The sequence below is a fragment of the Amblyomma mixtum genome, chromosome 2 (genome assembly GCF_055824585.1).
Source record: "Amblyomma mixtum isolate Tamu chromosome 2, ASM5582458v1, whole genome shotgun sequence".
In the NCBI taxonomy this organism is placed as follows: domain Eukaryota; kingdom Metazoa; phylum Arthropoda; class Arachnida; order Ixodida; family Ixodidae; genus Amblyomma; species Amblyomma mixtum.
The window spans coordinates 256,090,191-256,110,137 of NC_143013.1; the positions used below are offsets into that span (position 1 = coordinate 256,090,191).

The following is a 19,947-nucleotide window of genomic DNA, read 5'->3' on the forward strand; positions in this document are numbered from 1 at the left end:
GTGTGTGTGTGTGTGAATTAAAATTGCCATGGCTGTGGCTTAGGAACACCAATTATTTCTCCTATGAAAAGAACAAAAACTGTTCTGGTTACTTTTCCCACACTCTCCCTTCGTTTCCGTGCTTCTGTCCCATGGTGTTCATGTATTTCCTTTCATTTGATTTGCGATGCTTTTGTAATTCAGAGTTTTTCGCATTAACAAATTACCCTGCGTCCTACAAGAATTATATATTTCTTGTGCCCTTTATGCTTCTGGGGACGCTTTTCTGCAACCTTAGTGCTACTTTTGGCTACTTTTGACACTTCGGCAGCTGGTTGGCTACTTTTTGGCTGCTTTTCAGCTTTTTGTGGCTACTTTTAAAATTTAGGACCTGGCAACCCTGGTTGAGATGCGTCCATTGCCAAATCAAGGCGCGTCGCGTTGCAAACTTAGTGCGCATTTGCGGTTCGTTTTAATTGTTCCCGAAATGTTCGTCTACTGTGAGTACGTGTGTGATCATACAACTGCTGTTGTTGAACACACTAAAGTTCAGTCATTTGAACCAAAGAACGTCGCGGATTTCGATCCGGGAAAAAACTACAGCGTCTACTGGTGCGGCGACGACTTCACCGCTGGCGGTTACTACGATGCCAGAATCATACACATGACAGGTAAGTCGCCAAAAGGCCATCCATTGTATTTTTTTTTCTGCGGCTGAACAACTTTTTGCGGTATTAGGAAGGTGTATATACAAGCGCGTGCCCTAAGTATGCATGACTTCCGCACCTGTGCGCGCGCTGCTCTACGCAACGACACAACCGTCTTGAGAGCTCAAAATGGAGCACTTTCGGGGATCCATTGGCTATATTATAGATATTTGTCGCTTCGTCAAGGGCTCGTGAAAATATTTTGAGGCATGACAAGTAAACCACGCAAAGCGCGCAAGTTGAGGTCGCGGGAAGCGGCGAATGGAAAACATGTGCTCTAAAGTTTCGATTTCTCTTTTTTTTTGTAATTCTCGTATCTTCACCTGTCTTCTAGCGAATAATTATAACGAAAGGTTGCGAAGTTCATAAAATGACTTGTTTTCTCATGCGTAGTTGTCTAACATTGTCAACGAATTGCGCTTCTGATACCCCGCCGGTGCCTCCCGGTGCCGGTGCCGCCGGTTTCGCGGGTCGCGGTGCCTCGTGTATTTCGCGGGTTTCTGCTCGTGTTTTTAATTTTATTTCAGTGAATATTGGGCTTCATGTATAAGAAAAAAATGGCTTTATTGCACACAACAAGGCTTTGTGTACTACTAATTATACACTTGTATACTTCCTTATTAACCATTGATGTCCCGGGGAGGACTATATGAGGGTATTAGTTTTAATGACTCAGTAACTGTTGCAGCTAGCGGAGCGTAAAATCCAAATGTGAAATCAGCATACAAAGTTTTATGTAGTATGTATGTATACACATATATATATTAAATTAAGGTATATTTTATAAATAATGGTAATAGTTTTAACTGCCATCCCTGCTGAAAAAAGTTCTATGTTGCAATAAACTCATACAGTTTATCATACAAATATCATAGACTTATCATACAAATCATAGAAAATTATCATAGAAATATCATACATTTCTATAAATCATAGTCATCATAGAGATGTCATAGAATATCATACAAATTGTATGATATATCATTCAGATTGCATGATATTCTATGATGAAGCCTCTATGAGGTTATTGCATCATAGAATTTTTTTCAGCAGGGATGCCCTCCTTGAGGCAAAACGCTGTGGGGTACATGTTGCTATAGTGGCTCAGCCGAACATGTGTTTCTCTGTTTTTAGTGTTTTATAATTTATTACCATACAGAGTTCTTGCCCTCAAGGCAGGACAAAAGGAGGGAATATGTGCTCAACCTCAAACACTAAAATGAAGTGTGTATGTGCTTAGAAATTGTAATCAAGCTTTTACTGCTTAAGACGTTAATTAATGTGTCTTCAACTAATTCTTGCTCAACAAAGGACATATGAATGCAGCGTGAAGTACCGCAGCTGTGCCCTCTTGGTTTGAGCATCCACCTTGCGTGCAAGCGGTGTTGGGTTCAATCCCCATACAGTGCCCCCAGGTGCTCAGAGATGATGCAGTGTGTGCAAGGTTTCCCTTGGCCTGGTGTTTGGCATATGTGCGGTAAAATGCTCGAAAAATGTGTCTCTAATTTCACCTTGAGTAGACGAAAATTCCTTGTGCCATGGTGCTCTTTGGACAAAGCTGCCTTTAAACCAGTAAGATCTGCAATCATCATCATCTGGTAAGCTGCATACAGTATGATTGCAGTAGACGGAGAGGAACTTGTACACAGAATTCGCGGATGCAGGTTTGTTCCATTACAATACAAAAAAATTGAACATTTTGTAAAGGTTGTGTGCATATCAGATTGGAAAAATTCAAAATAATATGCGGTGCAGCTCCATGATACATTCTTAACCTTTTATCAATGCACATTGCTTCTAACTTTCTATGTGCTGTGCAGAATCAAAGGAGGAAATGGACATCTACAATGAAAAACGACACCGAAGACCTCTTATACCACCCGAAGGGAAGAAAAGGACAAAAGGAAAGGTAAAGTCATAGCTTTTAAAGGCTGGTAATATTACTTTCAAATGTGCAGTTTTGCACTGTAAAAGTGTGTGTCTACTTGATGAACAGCTCACAAGGTGGGGCTTGTGACTGGCCTTGAAGACAGATCATTGCCTCCAGATATCCACTTCTATTTCAAGCTGTAAAATATTTGATCCTAAGTAGGTTGTCGGGCAGGTGAGTTACATTTATTGAAAGCAGTGTTAAAAAATATGGCCATGGGAAGAAGGTGTACACACGAAGATGAACGGACAGCTAATCTATATTCAGGGACTGCTCCACATTAAATACACTGCCTACTAGGATGCCGTGCTGACATTTAGTATGCTCCTTTCCCCACACACTCTTCCACGTGATTCCTGGCTCAACTTGGATCAGCTTGCAAGGTCAGCTGACCTTTGTGCACCAGGCTAGCAGCCTTCTTAGGGGGTGACTCTGAGTGACCAAACACAGTTCTACTGGGTCATTCCATGCCAAACACCCCAGACGTTGCACACAGCCATCTACAGTTTGTTCAAAAATATTCATGGCAAGTTATGCCAATGTGCCTAATCAAAGCCTGAAACATTTTCGTTGAAAAAATTTATTTGTGAGGTCAGTGCAGCTTGAACATTTAGAGAAGGCTTTAATAAAAACACTTATAGTCGGATACAACTTAAGTCTGCAGTGAAGCTCCGCCCATATATTTAGCCTCCGCGCAAGAATTCCTCCACGACGAAAAAGTAGTCCGTTGCTTAAACATACCTTGTTACCTATAAACAAGCTTATTGCAAGAAAAAAAATTATGAGCTTTTGAATTTTGATATGGGGATTGTTTATAAAATCAAACATTCAAGCTGATTTCGTTTACTGTTCCGTTTACAAAAGTCAGGCTGATTTTGTTTCTGTTCCAATTGGAAAGCGGCGACTGCGCTCCAGTGTTAGCAACTGCTGTTTTTTTAAGTTGTATTCTACTATAATATTAACATTTGGAAAATAATAACATTTAGAAAAGATTAATCATCATCATCAGCCTGCCTACGCCCACTGCAGAGCAAAGGCCTCTCCCATGTCTCCCCCCACAAAAAAAATACTCTGCCTGTCGATGGAACTGCATAACCAGGCCTGAAGTGCGGCCTGATCTCTGTGACCAGAACCGACAACGCACTTCCTCACCAGAGCAGGATTTGGCCACCCTGGTGTAGTACTTGGCCACAACCTTCTGTGAACAAACTAATTAAGAGAAAAGATTAATGAAAAACAAATTTTTAGAAAACACTCCACAATTTTTTCAGTGACATTTGCGCAGATTCTGGCTTTCGGCATAAATCAGAGCGTATAGGTTTTTACGGCTCAAATCTTTTTTTTTTTTAATTAAAGAAAATATGAAAATGCACCATTTCTGCTGTTTTTTTATACCAACTTGCTCTCGCATATTCAGAAATAGCCGTTTGGCTTCTCTAGATGTCTAGAACTTATAACCAATGTTACAGGTGATGAAACTGTGTACATTGAAGTAAGAAAAATACTAAGGTTGCAAAAAAGTGCATTTAGAGCCAAAACACTGGTTAATTTCACCCTGAGGTGATCCAAGTAAAAATACAAACAATGACAGGTTACATAGAACAATTTATTGCCTTTCATTTCTTACATTTTAATCGAGGTAATTTTTGTTTAAAGGGAGAAAAGAATTTTTGAAGTTGAGCTCTTGCGTAGGAAGTTGCAAGTTGCAGATATAGGAGAATTGCGACCTGCACTTGGACCTGTGAAGAGCCACATGTAGCTCGCGACCTACAGTTTGCCCCCCCCCCCCCTCCTCCTCCCCCCTGTACTAGTGCATTGCACAACTTTCCCCATTATGCTGTGGCATGCTGCTGTCAGGATTAATCTTGATGGATTGCATATTTTGGTGTGTTCAGTAGGAAACAGTTCAGTAGGAAATTTTAATTGCGCCTATTCAGTTGCAGGTGACAAAGTCAGCAAAAAAGCTACGGCTTGATGTGCAGCGCCAACAGGAGCTGCAGTTGATTGAGGAGGCAGTGGTGGATGGAGCCGTCGACATGGTTCCTGTTGGATTGCACAACGAGCTGAAGCGCAAAACAGAGGCCTTGGAGATTGAACTGGCTGCGTTGAAGCAAGCAAGGGGTGACCAGCCAGCTACAGCTGAATTTGAAGCTCTTAAGGACGAAGTTGGACAGCTCCGTATTCTGAATATGGAACTGCAGCGCAGCCTTACTTCCAAGCTCTTCGATGCTGGTAAATTTTCTTGAAAAGTTAGCTTCTTTGGAGCTGTTATGTCTTGATGCAGAGCATACTTTCAGATCCATCTACAGAATCATGTGTAGTGTGAAACAATTTTTTTGTTTCCCCCACACAGACACACACTTGTAAATGTGTTGTGAATATGGTGGGGAACAGGTACTTCTAAACTTCTGAAATCCATCATAGCTGTGTGGAGGGATGCTTGTTGCTGTCGTGATTGCTTCCTCAAATTTCCAGTTAACTCGCTGGCTATAAGTTTCCAAAAAGACAGGAAGAGGATAGGCAGCTGGTCTGTGCAAAGAACCCTCGGTGTATCATGTGCCTTTTAACTTAACGGGAGATCATTAAGCATTAAAAAAGAATTTAAAATCTTTTTTTTCTTTTTTGAGGCAGGCCAGGTTTTTTCATTTATCGGAAATTTTTGTTTCTGCATGTGCTCATCGCGTTCAGAATATATATCAGTGCATGCTCTGCATATTCATTCATTCAATATCTTAGCTAGCGGAAGCTTCCTTAATTTCTTAGCTTTCATTTTCACTGCACATTAAAAAAACAGGGTGGCATATGCATGACTTTGGTAGCGCACATTAATGGCATGCCAGCACACAGTTCGGCACTGCTTATGTCAACAAAAGTTGGAAAGGAGGCTAGTTGATGGTGGACGCGCATTGCTAAGTGGCCAAGTGAAATCTTAGTGCATTATGAAACAGTAATCTGCAGTATTTTTGTTGGGAGCTCAGAAGAAAGAGCATGTTTCGCTTCTATTTAGGCCATTATAAGCTGATGAGCTGCATTACAGAAATGATCTAGTGTTTTATGTAGCCCTTCGTGCTGAGTACCAGATTTCCATTGGGTATAAAGAACAATTGCATTGTTTTCAGTGAAAATTGAATCTTAGCCTCTTCACTGGTATGTTGTTGTTAATTTGGCAGCAAAGGACATAATTATTGCTGGTAAAATCAGATTGGAAATCTTTCCACTGGCTGATTCAAACTTTTGAAGTCTTTGCTGAAAAGGACAGGTTGCCACCGTTTTGAAGTTAATGATGGTCTAGCATATCCTCTGAGATGCGCGCAATAAAATTGATGTTGATACACATGCTTCATTCATGAGAACGGCCAGTGATGGCTACACCTGTATTTCGTTTCTAGGTTCTAGCTTATGAAAGCTTTGTTTTCAGTTTGTTTTGAACACGCTACCGTACTGATACAGGTGAACCTAAATTTTTGTTTTGCGTCCCTTTAACATATTCCTCATATATATTTCTTTGCTTCTAATTTAGGAAGACTACAAAAAAAATGAAACTAACATGTATAAGTGCTGAATATTGTTCCTCGTTCATGCATTATAACTGCAGTGCAGTAGAATAAACAAGGTGTAAGCATTCTATAGTGCTGTTATTTGGAAGATGCAGTGTGCCCACAACCATGCAGTGCCGGCACCAAAAGAAATGTTCTAAAATAGGCTAGCTGCGGCTGTCACAGGACTGAGCTGATTAGAAATCAGTGAAAAAGGTCTGATTTTTCCATGCACATAGCTAGGCTTTTGATCATAAACAGGAAGCCTGAGTATGTCATAGAAGTTGCCAGACTGAAGCAGGAAGGTTAGCATTGTATTGAACAAATAACCCAGCCACAGGACGAAGGACAGGGAAGAGACAAGGTGCACACTGCGACTGAAACTAACAACTGTGCAGCAAGTTTTCTTGGGAGATGGATGTGCTTCATTAGAACACTGTTAGTTCCAGTTGCAGTGTGCGCCTCGTCCCTTCCTTGTCCTTCAGCGTTTGCCTGGGTTATTTGTTCAATACAGTGCACCAGCTGACCCAGATTGCAACTTTTCTGCTAAAGTATGTACCAGTACTGCAGCCTGTGAACCATGGAATTACCCCTCCTGCGGCCTCAGTGTTGCAGAGTAGGCAAGGCAGATTTCGTTTGCAAACAGTATCCAACATCAGGAGTTCAGTTTCATGACACGCAGGCACTGCTTGCAACTATAGCAGAGATTTGGATAGCATGGTGGAAGGCGACAATCTGGATAACGTGGAAGTAAACTCTTGTATACAGGTAAAAAAAAGAGTTGTATGAAGAAACCTAGCAAAGATTATCGGTAGCGTTGCATTGCTGTTTGTAAAGCCGATACAATTTCTTCCAGTGTCGTGGCACTGGTGAACATTGCCATAGGGGACAATAAATTTTTACCTTTTCTCTAAACTCTACTTCAGAGAAAATTTATTGTTCGATACGGCAATGTTTACTCAATTATGACATTGGAAGTAATTGTATGGGCTTTCCAAATAACAAGGTAATGCTATCAGTAATCTTTTCTCGGTATTAAGTTGCGCTGTGAGCAAAATCATTAAGTGCCAGCTCAATGGCCTGTGTTTGATGAGTTTATGTGATACCTGATTGGCATTGATATCCTCAGGTATAGGAAGCTGGAGTAATGAATTAACAGAAGTGTTTTAGGCAACTAAACTTATGTACTTAAAAACCGAATTATTCACTCTTATGTGCTATGATATGTAAGGGGGAAAGAAGGGATTACTTTTAAATTTATTTTTCTTTTTCAGAAGTGAGGCTGATATATGCAGCTGCCTCTGATCTTCCACTGAATATTGTGTATCAGCCCGCACTAGATAGTATGGAGAAGAATGGTAAGTAATTATTTGTCCACTTGCATTCTTTTACTTTTCTAAACTGATTTGAATGCCTCTGAAGCTCTTTACTTGTAATATCTGCAGGACAAGCCTCGGCGAGCGTTGCATCCCCACAGTGCCAAGTTCAGCATGGTAAGGTGTATACATTCTAAACACGTATTGGTTTGTTGAAATGGGGTTTGCTGGTGGCAGTTTCATGACATTTCAGGACGTGTGTTTGTAAGCAGAATCTGTAAACTTCTTGAACCTAGGGAGAGAACACTTTTTAGTTGAACCGGGTCAATTTGAGAGTTATCAGAATGATAGAGCACCGTTGCATTACCATGTAGACTGACACAGATGCTATGCTTAACTCCTTGAATGTGAGGCTAAAATGAAAGTGCTGACGTAAGTATACCTTTCACTGGCGAGACTTTGCACGGCTGCTTTGTCTGATGTGGCCGTGCAACAGTCGGAAGTACTGGCATGCCTTACTGCAAATAATTATGGAAGAGAAATTCCTCTGCAGCTCCTTATAACTTGCTGTTCCTACAGGACAAGCCTCGGCGAGCACTGCTTCCCTGGAGAGCCCAGGTCTGCTTGGTAAGATACACTTTCATGTTTTGGGTTTAGTGATCTGACAGTTTAGTGCTGTTTTGGATCGTAGTCGTATGTTGGGAGAAAAAAGCCTCGGTAGTTGGCTAACTTATTACTTGCTGCACCTACAGGACAAGCTTCAACGAGCACTGCTTCCCAGAGCCCAGGTCTGCTTGGTAAGATACTCTTTCATGTTTTGGGTTTAGTGATCTGACAGTTTAGCGCTGTTTTGGATCGTAGTCGTATGTTGGGAGAAAAAAGCCTTGGTAGTTGGCTAACTTATTACTTGCTGCACCTACAGGACAAGCTTCAACGAGCACTGCTTCCCAGAGCCCAGGTCTGCTTGGTAAGATACTCTTTCATGTTTTGGGTTTAGTGATCTGACAGTTTAGCGCTGTTTTGGATCGTAGTCGAATGTTGGGAAAAAAAAGCCTCGGTAGTTGGCTAACTCATTACTTGCTGCACCTACAGGACAAGCTTCAACGAGCACTGCTTCCCAGAGCCCAGGTCTGCTTGGTAAGATACTCTTTCATGTTTTGGGTTTAGTGATCTGACAGTTTAGCGCTGTTTTGGATCGTAGTCGTATGTTGGGAGAAAAAAGCCTCGGTAGTTGGCTAACTTGTTACTTGCTGCACCTACAGGACAAGCTTCAACGAGCACTGCTTCCCAGAGCCCAGGTCTGCTTGGTAAGATACTCTTTCATGTTTTGGGTTTAGTGATCTGACAATTTAGCGCTGTTTTCGATCGTAGTCGTATGTTGGGAGAAAAAAGCCTCGGTAGTTGGCTAACTTATTACTTGCTGTACGTGCAGGACAAGCCTTGACGAGCACTTCTTCCCTGGAGAGCCCAGGTCTGCTTGGTAAGATTCTCATTGTACTCCCGTGTTGGTTTGGTGATCTGAAAATTTTGATCTGCTTCAAAATATAGTGTTCATAAGCTGAAGCCGACTCGCCTGGGAAAGTTTGCTTAATGCTTGAAAGCCAATGAGCATCAGACCAATTTGATGTTGCTGAGAATTACTTAGCACCATTGCACGGCCCATGCAGTACGAAAAGAATGCCCTGATTAATTCTTTGAAAGCAACAATACATGAAAGCACTTTCTGAAGACTACCTGTTCGTCTTACTGCCAAGGCTTTGCACGGCTTCTTTGCCTGCATGAGCCATGCAACAGTCTGGAGTGCCTGCGTGCCTTATTGCAGGTAATAGTGGAAGAATAACACATCTGGAACTCCTTTTTACTCACTCCATCCGCAGGACAAGCCTCGACAAGTGCTGGTCCCCTGGAGAGCCCAGGTCTACTTGGTAAGATTACTCAATTGTTGGTTTGGTGATTTGACAATTTTGATCCACTTCAAAATATAGTGTTTATAAGCTGAAGCTGACTTGCCTGGGAGAGTTTGCTTAATGCTTAAAAGCTAATGAGTGTCAAATAATTTTGGTATTTCTCAGTTATTTAGCACCATTGCATTCTCCATACAGTGCGAAAAAATGCTATAACTCCTTTAGAGTGAGAATAAATGGAACGCTTTCAGAAGATTACCATTTCCTCGAATGACTTTCCATGGTTGTTTTGCCTAATATAGCCACGCAACTGTCTAGATTATCTGCACACCTTAGTGCAAGCTTTAACTGAAAAGCAACGCCTCTACAACTACTTTTTACTTGTGTACCTGTGGTACAAGCCACGACGAGCACTGCTTTTTTTTATATCAGTTTCGGAATAGAGGTACCACATGCAGTGTTTGAATATTCCAGCCCCCATGAAAAAGTTAAGTATATAAGAAGCTATGTTAATTGATCATTTTATGGTTTGATCATCCCTGTGCATGCACATTTTATACTTTTTTTGGTGTCCAAAACAAAAAGTCAATTTTTGTCTTTGTGCAGGAGAAGGAGGCCATGGCCACTGCCCTGTCACTGAAGCTGACATACAAGTGGGCTCTACCAGGGATGATGGAAAAGTAATCACCTTTCTTTTTTACAAGCAAGCATGTAAACATCTGGTGGAGATGGTGTTCCATGGCTCCCAGTTTTACTGTAAGGACTGTGCTTTAAAATATAAAATATTTTGTCAGCTTAAATGGGACGACAAATTTCTTATGGTCTAAAGTAGGCTTTTTGAATTATTATAGATAGATGTGAACAGGTAGGCAGACAGCTACAGTATTCATTTTAAATGAGTCTCAGGGGAGCATTTATGGAGGGAGGTGGTGGGGCATTGGTAAATTTCGTTTAAGGAAAACATGCAGAACACCATTTTTTTTAACAAAAGGCGAAGAAATACATGGCTAAAATGTGACTGCTGCCCCAAGAGAGTGCCGTATATCCGACCCTATGTTAAATTAAGCCTACTCAATAACATTTTGAGTCTGCTTAATTTTTTGTTTAGTTTTAAGAGTGCATAGGTCAGGAAGATAGCACCTCTAAGAGAATAACCTGTAGCACAAGCATATTAATTGCTGCTTTTCGATGTGGCAGAAGACTTCAAGCTGCTAATTGGGTGCTTGCAAGGAGAGTTAATTTGTCATACTGAACTGCTGTTTCATGTGAGCAGTAAATTTACAAAAGCCTCTCCTGCATTTCTAACCTGCTGTCAGGCACTTTAGTTGTGCAGCTGGTAAGCCTGTTCGCAACACAGGTGCATTGATCATGCTTAAACTGCTAACAATGTCCAATGTATTGAACAAGTTGCATAAGCCCATGTTATCATCAGTGGTGTATTAGCTTTGAATATTTTGGGGCCAGATGTAGAATCCACTTTCTCCTTAACTATATTGCTCAAAGACAAATTTAGGCAGTCGTTTTTGCATTCATGTCTAAACTGGAACACTATTTTTGTAAAGAACCCGTAGTAGCTTTTTCTGATTGATAGCTCAAGCTTTTGTGGAGTATGGAATCTGGAGCAATGTTTTGTCATATTACGCGTTGCTGTTGTTATTGGAGTTTGAAGTCTTATGTGGGCAATACACTAATGTGACGCTTGAAAAAAGTGACAATGCAACACTCTAAAAACTCATAAGGTGTGGTAGAACTGCTTTCATATGGATGCTATTGTGATATTCATGACTTCTGCATTTTTTGTGCTCCATACCATGAGACTCAGGAGAAAACAGTTGCCCAGCCTGTCATATTGGCTTTGAGGGGACTATACAAAAAGTGCTAAATAGCGTGACAGTTTTTGTTTTGCGTCATTGTCAAGTGACCTTAAGTCACCATCATGTGCTAGAGTACTATGTAATGCTTGATGGTGCTACTGAAAGCTCCTCTGTCAAGGTACTTATAGCCTCAGAGCGCAGAAAGAGGTCTGAAAAAAATAGGCCGCAGGAAAGTATTAACAGCTGTGTGCACATATTTTGCAGGTCTATGCTGGAAGCGGTGCCTGGGTGGAGCCACAGGTGTGGACTAGGCTCTTCCAGGCGCCATCCGACTCGATGTTCTGCCGGATGGCGGCTCAGGTGTACTGGAGCACAGAAGAGTTAAAAAACAGGAGTGTGACTGGAACGCTTTCAAACAGAAGCCTGTCTCTGGGCAAGACAGAGCCAAAGCCTGCATTGACGCCGCAGAAGCTGACTTCTCTGAAAGGTGTGTTGACCCTTTGGTGACTCTTTTGCTTTATGTCTAGCGTTGCTCAGTTAGTAAATGGCGACGTAACAATAATTTGGAACCTAAACTTCTCATCATACCTTGTGGGCTGTGAGTTTTGGTACAGAAGGAAAAATGTTTCAATGACTGCACTTCAGGATACAACTTGTCCACAGGTTATTTACAAACACTAGACAAGCAGGAAGCTGTTTGCTGGAACTGGTCACATTAAATGCATCATCATTTGCATCATCGTGTACGTGCAAAGTATGTTAATAAAACTGGAATTAAACAAATTTAGGAAGTCATGACAGACCCATTGTTCAAGGAATTTTCACCACCGGACAACACTGCTTATAGTTCACAGATCCAGAGCTGTGTCCTGTAATTAATGGCAGCTCACTCACTTTTAAAGTTATCATGTGTGCATTTTTTTCAATGCAGAACACTGCGCTATACCACAGCAGTTAATGAAGCTGGTTCTGCAGCAAGCTGTATTACTTAAACTTGTTCTTCTGCTCTTAACTAAGAATTCATTGTATTCTGCCCATAGTTATTATTGAAGCGTTAAATGTTTGTCCGTGGCAGAGCTTACAGAGATACGGAGGAGAAATTGAAGTTGGCCTAGCTGGATTTAGCTCAGCAGTCTGAGATTGAGTTCATATATTTTAAGAAGGCTTCTCATAAATTTGTTGTGGTGTGTGGAATTTAACGTCCCAAGGTTACTCAGCCTATGAGGGATGCTGTAGTAGAGTGTTCTGGAATAATTTTACATCACCAGAAGTGTTAAACCTTTACTGACATCGTCCAGCACATGGACGCCTTTTGCATTTTGCCTTCATCGAAATTGGGTGGCCGCGACTGGGTTCGAGCCTGAATACTCAGGCTCGGTATCTGAAATCCTAACCACTAAGCAAATACAGCTAGTCCTTCTCATGAATATGTCGCAGTCTGCACTGACTACCTAAAAGCTCTTGACCGCGTCGAATCATCTCAGAAAAAAGTTTCTTCCTTGCAGAGTAGCATGATGGTGCTTTTATGCTGCCACTATTTTGTCAGTTTATTGTGTAAAATGTATGTTGCCAAAGGCAAAGTGCTACAATGCACTTGTATGAACCACCAGTGGCTATTGTGTTCCAGATTGGGCTGGCCCTTAGTCACAAAGCAATTTTTCATTTGGCTATATATAATGCACTATATGCAACTTTTGAAACTGCAGTCCTTGACTGCATTGGGCTTCTTTGCTTTACTTCTTCTTTTGAGAGTTGCTTGTGGAAATTTTTGTGTAATGCCCCTCAATCCATACATTGCCCTTAATATTTATTCTTTCTGCAGCTTTGTTCCGCCTCTACATGGGGGACACAAGCCCAGAGGAGTCTGCAAAACAGCTGAAAGCAGTGCGCAAGCATCTTGCTCAGAAACTGGGTGATGTACAGCGCAAATAGTGCGCAACATAATAAAGATGTTCTGTGAAATTTTTTGTGACTGTTATCTAGAGACACACATTTTGCTAAAAAAGTTATTGCACCATTTATTTGCAGCATGCAGAAATAATTTTCCAGTTTATCCAAGTTCTCCTTTTCTAGTATTCAGATAATCGTTTTAAGCTTGTCCAAAGATACCAGCAGGATTGTGTGTAGAAACAATGTGAAGGTGCCATGGTCATGTGTCTGCGTGAGCTTCATGCTCACGGGCCAACAGGCCTTCAGGCATGCACAAAAGCAGGCCAATACCAGTAGGCCGACACCACCAGGCCAATACCAGTAGGCCGATTCCAGTAGGCCGACACCATTAGGTCCAACACCAATAGGCCCGACAGCAATACACCCAACACCAATAGGCCCAACACCAATAGGCCCAACACCAGCAGGCCCGACACCAGCAGGGTCCCAATTTACGGATTGCCAACAGACCTACAGCCTTTTGGATTTTCTGATAGGGATGGCTTCGGTTGTAGGAGTCGGAGCGAGGCAGAGGTCCACGGGGAGAACAAGCAGCACCTCCACCAAGTGTAATGTGGAAACTCGCACAGTTAGCGTGGACGGGCACAGTCCTTGTCCCAGCGGTGCCGCTCAGCAGGCCAGCGTTCGCAAGCGCCAAAAACCCGAACTTCGTCGGCTTCGCCTATCTTCTTCCTCGCCTTCGTCGGCGCTAGCTGCTGGGGCATCGAACTCCAACTCTCTTCCTTACAATATATATATATATATATATATATATATATATATATATATATATATATATATATATATATATATATATATATATATATATATATATATATATATATAAGGAAAGAGTTGAAGTACACTTCTTAGAGAAACATTTATTTACCGACGGTTTCGGACGGTGGACCGTCCTTCATCAGGGTAAGGTTGTTTGTGAACAAAGACGATGCACTTGCTCACGGCACCGCACACAGATGGAGAGGGAAAGACGCTCTCCTTTGAGGAAACAAAACAAAACACGAAAAGCAAGACAGTGGCGGACAAGGGTGTTCCTGCCGATTAAGGGGAAAATGAGGGCTGCAAAGCGAGCAGACAAAAAAAAAAAGAACGAATTCAAGAAAGGGGAAAAGAGGGGGTGGGGGGAAGGGAAGGAGGCAAAAGGTTGTAGCGGAAGTGGAGAGGGGTGAGCTGTCTGCGAGGAAAACCGTTGAGAAGAAATATTGTGAGCGGAGGCTTCCTTCGGCGGGAGCGGGACGTTCGAACACGCGGGAAGAAAACATTATCGCGCCCGTTGCATCACAGTGCCAACCGCCCAACAGAAGTGTAGTTACTGGCTGTTTGAATGTGAGTAACGGCGGCGGCGCGAGCACATCGACGTAGAGTTAACCGGCCAGACGCCGGACGGAAACCTGATCCCGTGGCTGGGCCCCGCGGAGCCCCAGCGCCAGCCCCCGGCCGCTACTCGTCAGCCGCGCGCCCCCTCGCAAAGACACAGCGTCGCCGACGAGGTCCCCTTTCCAAGGACCGAAGTGGGGGGCAGAGCAACGAAAAAACGAGAGAAATAGAGGGCGTACGCAGAGCAGGAAAAATAAAAAGAAAAAAAAAACAAAAAAAAACAAGAAAACAAAAGAAGAAAGAAAAGGAGAAAAAAGGAAAGAAAAGGAGGCATGAGAACTTGCAAAAAAGTAAAAAAAAGGAGGGGGGGAGGGTAGCTTGCTAAGTACCTCCCTCATCTACCTCACCTTTTTGGAAAACACGAAGTAGCCCAAATTCACTTACGGCCCCTTGTTAGCGCCCTGCGCCTTCGTAAGGCAGGAGAGTAGAAAATTGGGCTATCTAGCTGGACGACCGACGAACGGGATTCACAGTGATCCACAACCATATTAGTGTATAGCAACACTCCTAATCCTCGTTCGCAAACCAATGTAATGTACTGAGTATCATTCTTTTCGTTCTATTTGAAATGGCATTTAAAAAAAGGGGGGGATGGAAGGTCCCCTTGTGGTTTACTGCAGAAGTCGTTTCAGCAGCAATGTTTGGGCATAAGGAAGAAAAGAAAGGTTGGGGTAGGAGACAGGCGGCATGTAGGAGCAAACACTCAAAATGGCATGACCTCAGGCGATTCAGTCGAAGAGGCTGTGAATCTCACTGGGCCTCTGATTTCTGAAGTGCGGAGAGAGCTCCGGGGTTCTCATTTATACCTGCCTGCACCGTATTAAATTTGAAAATAAAGTATGACTCCCGTTGTTCCCGCTCACGGGTATTTTTGAAACCGCTCTGTAGCAGAGTGACTTTAATTTTGTCGAAATCATGATTTTCTTGACGGACGTGTTTCGACAGGGGGAGGAGAGGAAGTGATTTGGCATGCGCGCGGTGATTATTGAATCGAATTCGGAAGGGATTCTCGGTCTGGCCAATGTATTGCATTTGACAGTTGCCGCACTCGAGCATGTACAGTACGTTGCTACTGTCACAATTCAAGTTCTCTCGAATGGAGTGTTTGAAATTAGAATGTGTGCTCTGAGCCAACGTCGTTTTCTGCATGTGCTTGCAAACTTGACACCGATTCTTCCCGCAAGGCACGCAACCTACAGGCTCTTGTTTACTGATAGTAGAGTGAACCACATAATTTTGCAAATTTTTTGGTCGTCGGTAGGTGACCCGTGGAGCCGTTGGGAAAATCTTTAAATGTTTTCTTAGAATTTTGTTTACATTCGGAAGGTTGTTCGCAAAGGTTAAGACTAGATTAGAGCGGTGTTCATTGGGAGCTGCTGACGCGGGATCCCCAAACAGTTCGTTACGATTTCTCTCTTCCGCTTTTCTAATTGCATCGTCGACAATAGAGAGCGGATAGCGCTGATGATTCAAAACCTCCCGCATACGATTAGAATTACCCTTAAAATCTTCTGAGCGTGAGCACACTCGTTTGAATCTGATGGCCTGAGAGTATGGAATAGAGGTTTTGCAGTGGCGTGGGTGGCAGCTCTTGTAATGGAGGTACTGTTGTCTATCAGTGGGCTTCCTGTAGACACTGGTGATTAAGATGCCCTGTTCTATTCGAATCAAGACGTCCAAAAAGTTAATTTGATTGGTCGAATAGGTGTGCGTAAAAGAGAGGTTTGGATGTATGTTGTTAAATGATGAGATAAACTGGATGAGCTGGTCCTCAGTGCCGGTCCATACCATGAATATATCGTCCAGGAAGCGTCTGTAGAAAGCCGGTTTTGTTGGATATGACCGGAGAAAGTCCGATTCAATGCTGTTCATGAATATGTTGGCATAGTTTGGCGCCATCTTTGTGCCCATAGCGGTGCCACTCGTTTGTAGGTAGAACGAGTTGTTGAATTCGAAGGAGTTGAGTTTGAGAACCAGATTAGTCTGTTCTGCGAGGGTACTTTTGCTGGGAGAATCCAGGCTTTTGTATTTCTCATACGATGTGATCAGAGCCCGGATGCCGTCATCATGCCGTATATTAGTGTACAGGGATACCACGTCCAGGGTTACCAGAAAAGCTCCTTCTGTAGCAGTAAATTGACTTAATTCTTTTAGAAAATGAGTAGTGTCACGAATGTAAGATGTGTGTTTAGGAGGGATATGCCTGATCAGAGAATCAATGTAGCTGGAGATTGGTTCCGTGAGTGTGCCAATGCCGGAAACGATTGGTCGGCCCGGATGATTTTCTTTATGTATTTTTGGGAGCATGTAAAAGCGCCCTGGAGACGCATTTAATGGCGTCAGCGCCTTTCTTACTCGTGGCGGTAATTCACCTTCATCGGTGAGTTGTTTCAAGGTTTTTTCTATAATTTTGCTGTGCTCAGTGGTGGGGTCTGATGAAAGCAAGCGATAGAAATTGGAGTTATTGAGTTGGCGGTATCCCTCCTGGATATACTTTTCTTTATCTAAAATTACTATGCCGCCTCCTTTGTCAGCGGGTTTAATAACAACGTCCGTTCGCTTGCTGAGTGATTCCAAGGCGTCACGCTCTTCCTTGGAAAGATTCGGTGGTCCCGGTTTGTGTGCCTCGAAGGCCTGAATGATGTCTCGTTGAATCGCTTTTAGATACATGTCCAGATGTTTATCCCTACGGGATCTCGGTGTCCACTGTTCCTGAGAGGGAGGGAATGAGTTGCAATTTTGGTTCGGCTTATCAGAAAAGTACTCCTGGAGTCTCAGATTTCGAGAAAAATTGTCGAGATCCTTTAGTAATTTGTATTCGTCATATCGGCCAGTATTTGGACAGAATTTCAGTCCACGTGACAATACCGATTTTTCCTCTTTGCTAAGGGGTGCGTTTGAGAGATTAATAATGTTCTCCTGTACATCCGAACCCTCCAATGTTTGATTAAATGGGGTTGCATGATCGCTTGCAGGCATGCGGGTGTATATAGGTTGTATTTTGTCCTCTCTTTGTTGCGATGCCACGGCGCTCTCTCTTCCTTCCTCAAGCTGGATGTTATCTCGCGAGAATTTCTTGCATTTGTTATTCCAGATTTGCTTAGTCTTGCTCGACTGAAAGAACTCAAGCTCTTGAGTCTCCATATCCGAAAGTACCACGTTTTGACGAGCTCGCCTCTCCTCACGGCTCAGTGATGCCAACATCTCTTTGCAATGGTCTATAGTTATTTTCAGAAGGTTTAGGGATGTGTTAAGCAAAACTTGGCTCCAAGCTAGGCTATTGGTTTTCGAGAGATTGTTCATCGACGGCGTTAAAGACACGGAAAGGCCCTTGGGCACCGTATTTGATTTTAGGTATATTTTAAGGGACTTTATGTGGAGCTCGTGCCTGATCCTTTTGTCTATTATTTTTCTTAATTTTAAAAAATTTCGAGAGTGTGTAGCAGCAGCTGAGGGGGGAGTATATATAGAGTATATACATACATATATATACATATATACATATATACATATATATAGCTGAGGGGGGAGTATATACATATAGGTATATATATATATACATGGAGGCCTTTAAAAACCTTTCTCGCTTTTTAGCAGGCCGGGTATTGACATGCACCGGCCAAATAGCGCCATCATGAACATCTCTATATATTACTGCTACTATGCCGCATTATATCCTTCAGATATCTTGCCTGAGCACTAGCCAAAATCAAACATCTTTAACTGGAAACTGCACAACTCTATATGATTAGGCTTCACATCCCGGGTCTCCGGGGTGTTATTGGTAATGAACTTGCGGAGATTGCAACGGCCTCAGCAGCACATCTCGGACTTTCACGTTACTCTCAGTTTTCTCGTCATTGTGTCCGGACCGCCTTTCCAGCTTCTGTCCGCAGGACACGGTTTGCGCAGTGACATTCCGTAGCATTGAACTTTACCTCTGGGTCTCTGATGTCACTCGCATTCTATCTTCTTCCCTTCCCCGAAACCCATGGTTCAGTTCATAACAGGCCACGGTCGTTTCCCTTTTGGTTTTCATCGTTTTGGCCTCCGGCCTAACAATAAATGCCCTTGTGGGCGTGGCTCTGATTCCATATCTCATTATCTTATAAACTGAGCTATAATGTCACACATTGCCTGTAAAATCCATCGCATGCTGTCCACGCATTATGGCACGAACAATCTGCAACACCTTCTTAGTAATTCACGTGCATACGCCCTGATTAAATAAATAGTTTCAATGAAGAGTAGCACAATTCCCGACTGTTACTCATGTATATATTTTTTTTCTCCATCTCGATCTTCTGCTTTAACAACTCTGCGAGGTTATGGCCATGTCCTGGAGGGCCTACAAACCCAGGTGGGAGGGCGTGACGCCTGTTTTTTCGTGTAGCCCGATGCCTCACTGCCAATCTCTTTCCACTCCCCCCCCCCCTCGTTCTTTCTTTCCTCCCTGCCTTGCTTGTCCTCACGCTCTCTTCTGCAAGGAGTAGGAGACTCAATTTTTATGCGTAGCGTGTCGCAATCACTCAGTTCAGCCCTTGGGCGCGGCCGGGCAGCCACCAAACCACGTGACGTGACGTCACGTGGTTTGGTGACGTCACCAAACCACGTTAAAAAAGAAAAAAAAAGAAAAAGATAAAAAAGGCGACTGAGCATGGTGGCGGTTGCCACCGCCCCGTTTCAAAAGGGGCGCTCCTATCCATCCATCCATCCATCCATCCATCCATCCATCCATCCATCCATCCATCCACCCATCCACCCACCCACCCACCCACCCACCCATCCATCCACCCACCCACCCACCCACCCACCCACCCACCCATCCATCCATCCATCCATCCATCCGTCCATCCGTCCATCCGTCCATCCGTCCGTCCGTCCGTCCATCCGTCCGTCCGTCCGTCCTCCGTCCGTCACGGAGGAAAAGCTGCTGAGAAAATCGAGAGCCGCCAAGCAATACCTCGCGCAAAAAGACCGCGCAATATGCAACGCATTCTTTGCTTAACCAAGCTAAGCCTGGGCATCTTTTTTCTATCGTTGGCGCCCGTTTCTCGACCGTGGCAACGTTATCCCAAATGGTCATTGAAAGTCCCCTCGACGTCCTACGGACGTTCAGGATGTCCGCAGGGCGTCCAAGAGAGGTTCAGTGCCCATTGGGATGGCGCCTGCTTCCCACCCCCACTGTACCTCCAAAAAGAGAAAAAAGAGGGATTATACGATGAGAAACAGCGTCATTGTAATGGTGAAGGAATACAGAAATAGCCTAAAGCTTCTTTTTTGTCTTTGAGATTTGGTTCTAGAAAACTTGTGTAATATTTTTTTATATATTCTCAATCGTAACCTACGGCTGGCCAAGGAAGCAACAGAAATGAAGAAAAGGAAGGGACAAGAGGTCATGATAGAATAAGAAAAAACCGCGTCGGTGCACCTT

The 19,947-nt window shown here is 43.2% G+C and overlaps 1 protein-coding gene across 1 annotated transcript; it reads left to right on the forward strand.

Moving 5' to 3' along the window:
• Nucleotides 1-393: 393 nt before the first annotated feature.
• LOC149363618 (uncharacterized) lies at nucleotides 394-13,118 on the forward strand. Its single transcript, XM_089568578.1, has 15 exons — nucleotides 394-650; nucleotides 2,507-2,595; nucleotides 4,554-4,848; nucleotides 7,427-7,510; nucleotides 7,598-7,645; nucleotides 8,048-8,095; nucleotides 8,221-8,265; nucleotides 8,391-8,435; nucleotides 8,561-8,605; nucleotides 8,731-8,775; nucleotides 8,901-8,948; nucleotides 9,346-9,393; nucleotides 9,904-10,052; nucleotides 11,451-11,673; nucleotides 13,009-13,118. The coding sequence occupies exons 1-15, from the start codon at nucleotides 467-469 to the stop codon at nucleotides 13,116-13,118; spliced, it is 1,506 nt and encodes a 501-aa protein (XP_089424704.1). The 5' UTR covers nucleotides 394-466.
• The last annotated feature ends 6,829 nt before the right edge of the window (nucleotides 13,119-19,947 follow it).

Excerpts from the sequence above, each read along its gene's own strand:
- LOC149363618 (XM_089568578.1), top strand. The coding sequence starts at position 467 with ATGTTCGTCTACTGTGAGTACGTGTGTGATCATACAACTGCTGTTGTT. Across the intron at positions 2,596-4,553 it reads AGAAAAGGACAAAAGGAAAG|TTGCAGGTGACAAAGTCAGC; the intron begins GTAAAGTCATAG and ends GCGCCTATTCAG. Across the intron at positions 8,606-8,730 it reads CCAGAGCCCAGGTCTGCTTG|GACAAGCTTCAACGAGCACT; the intron begins GTAAGATACTCT and ends CTGCACCTACAG.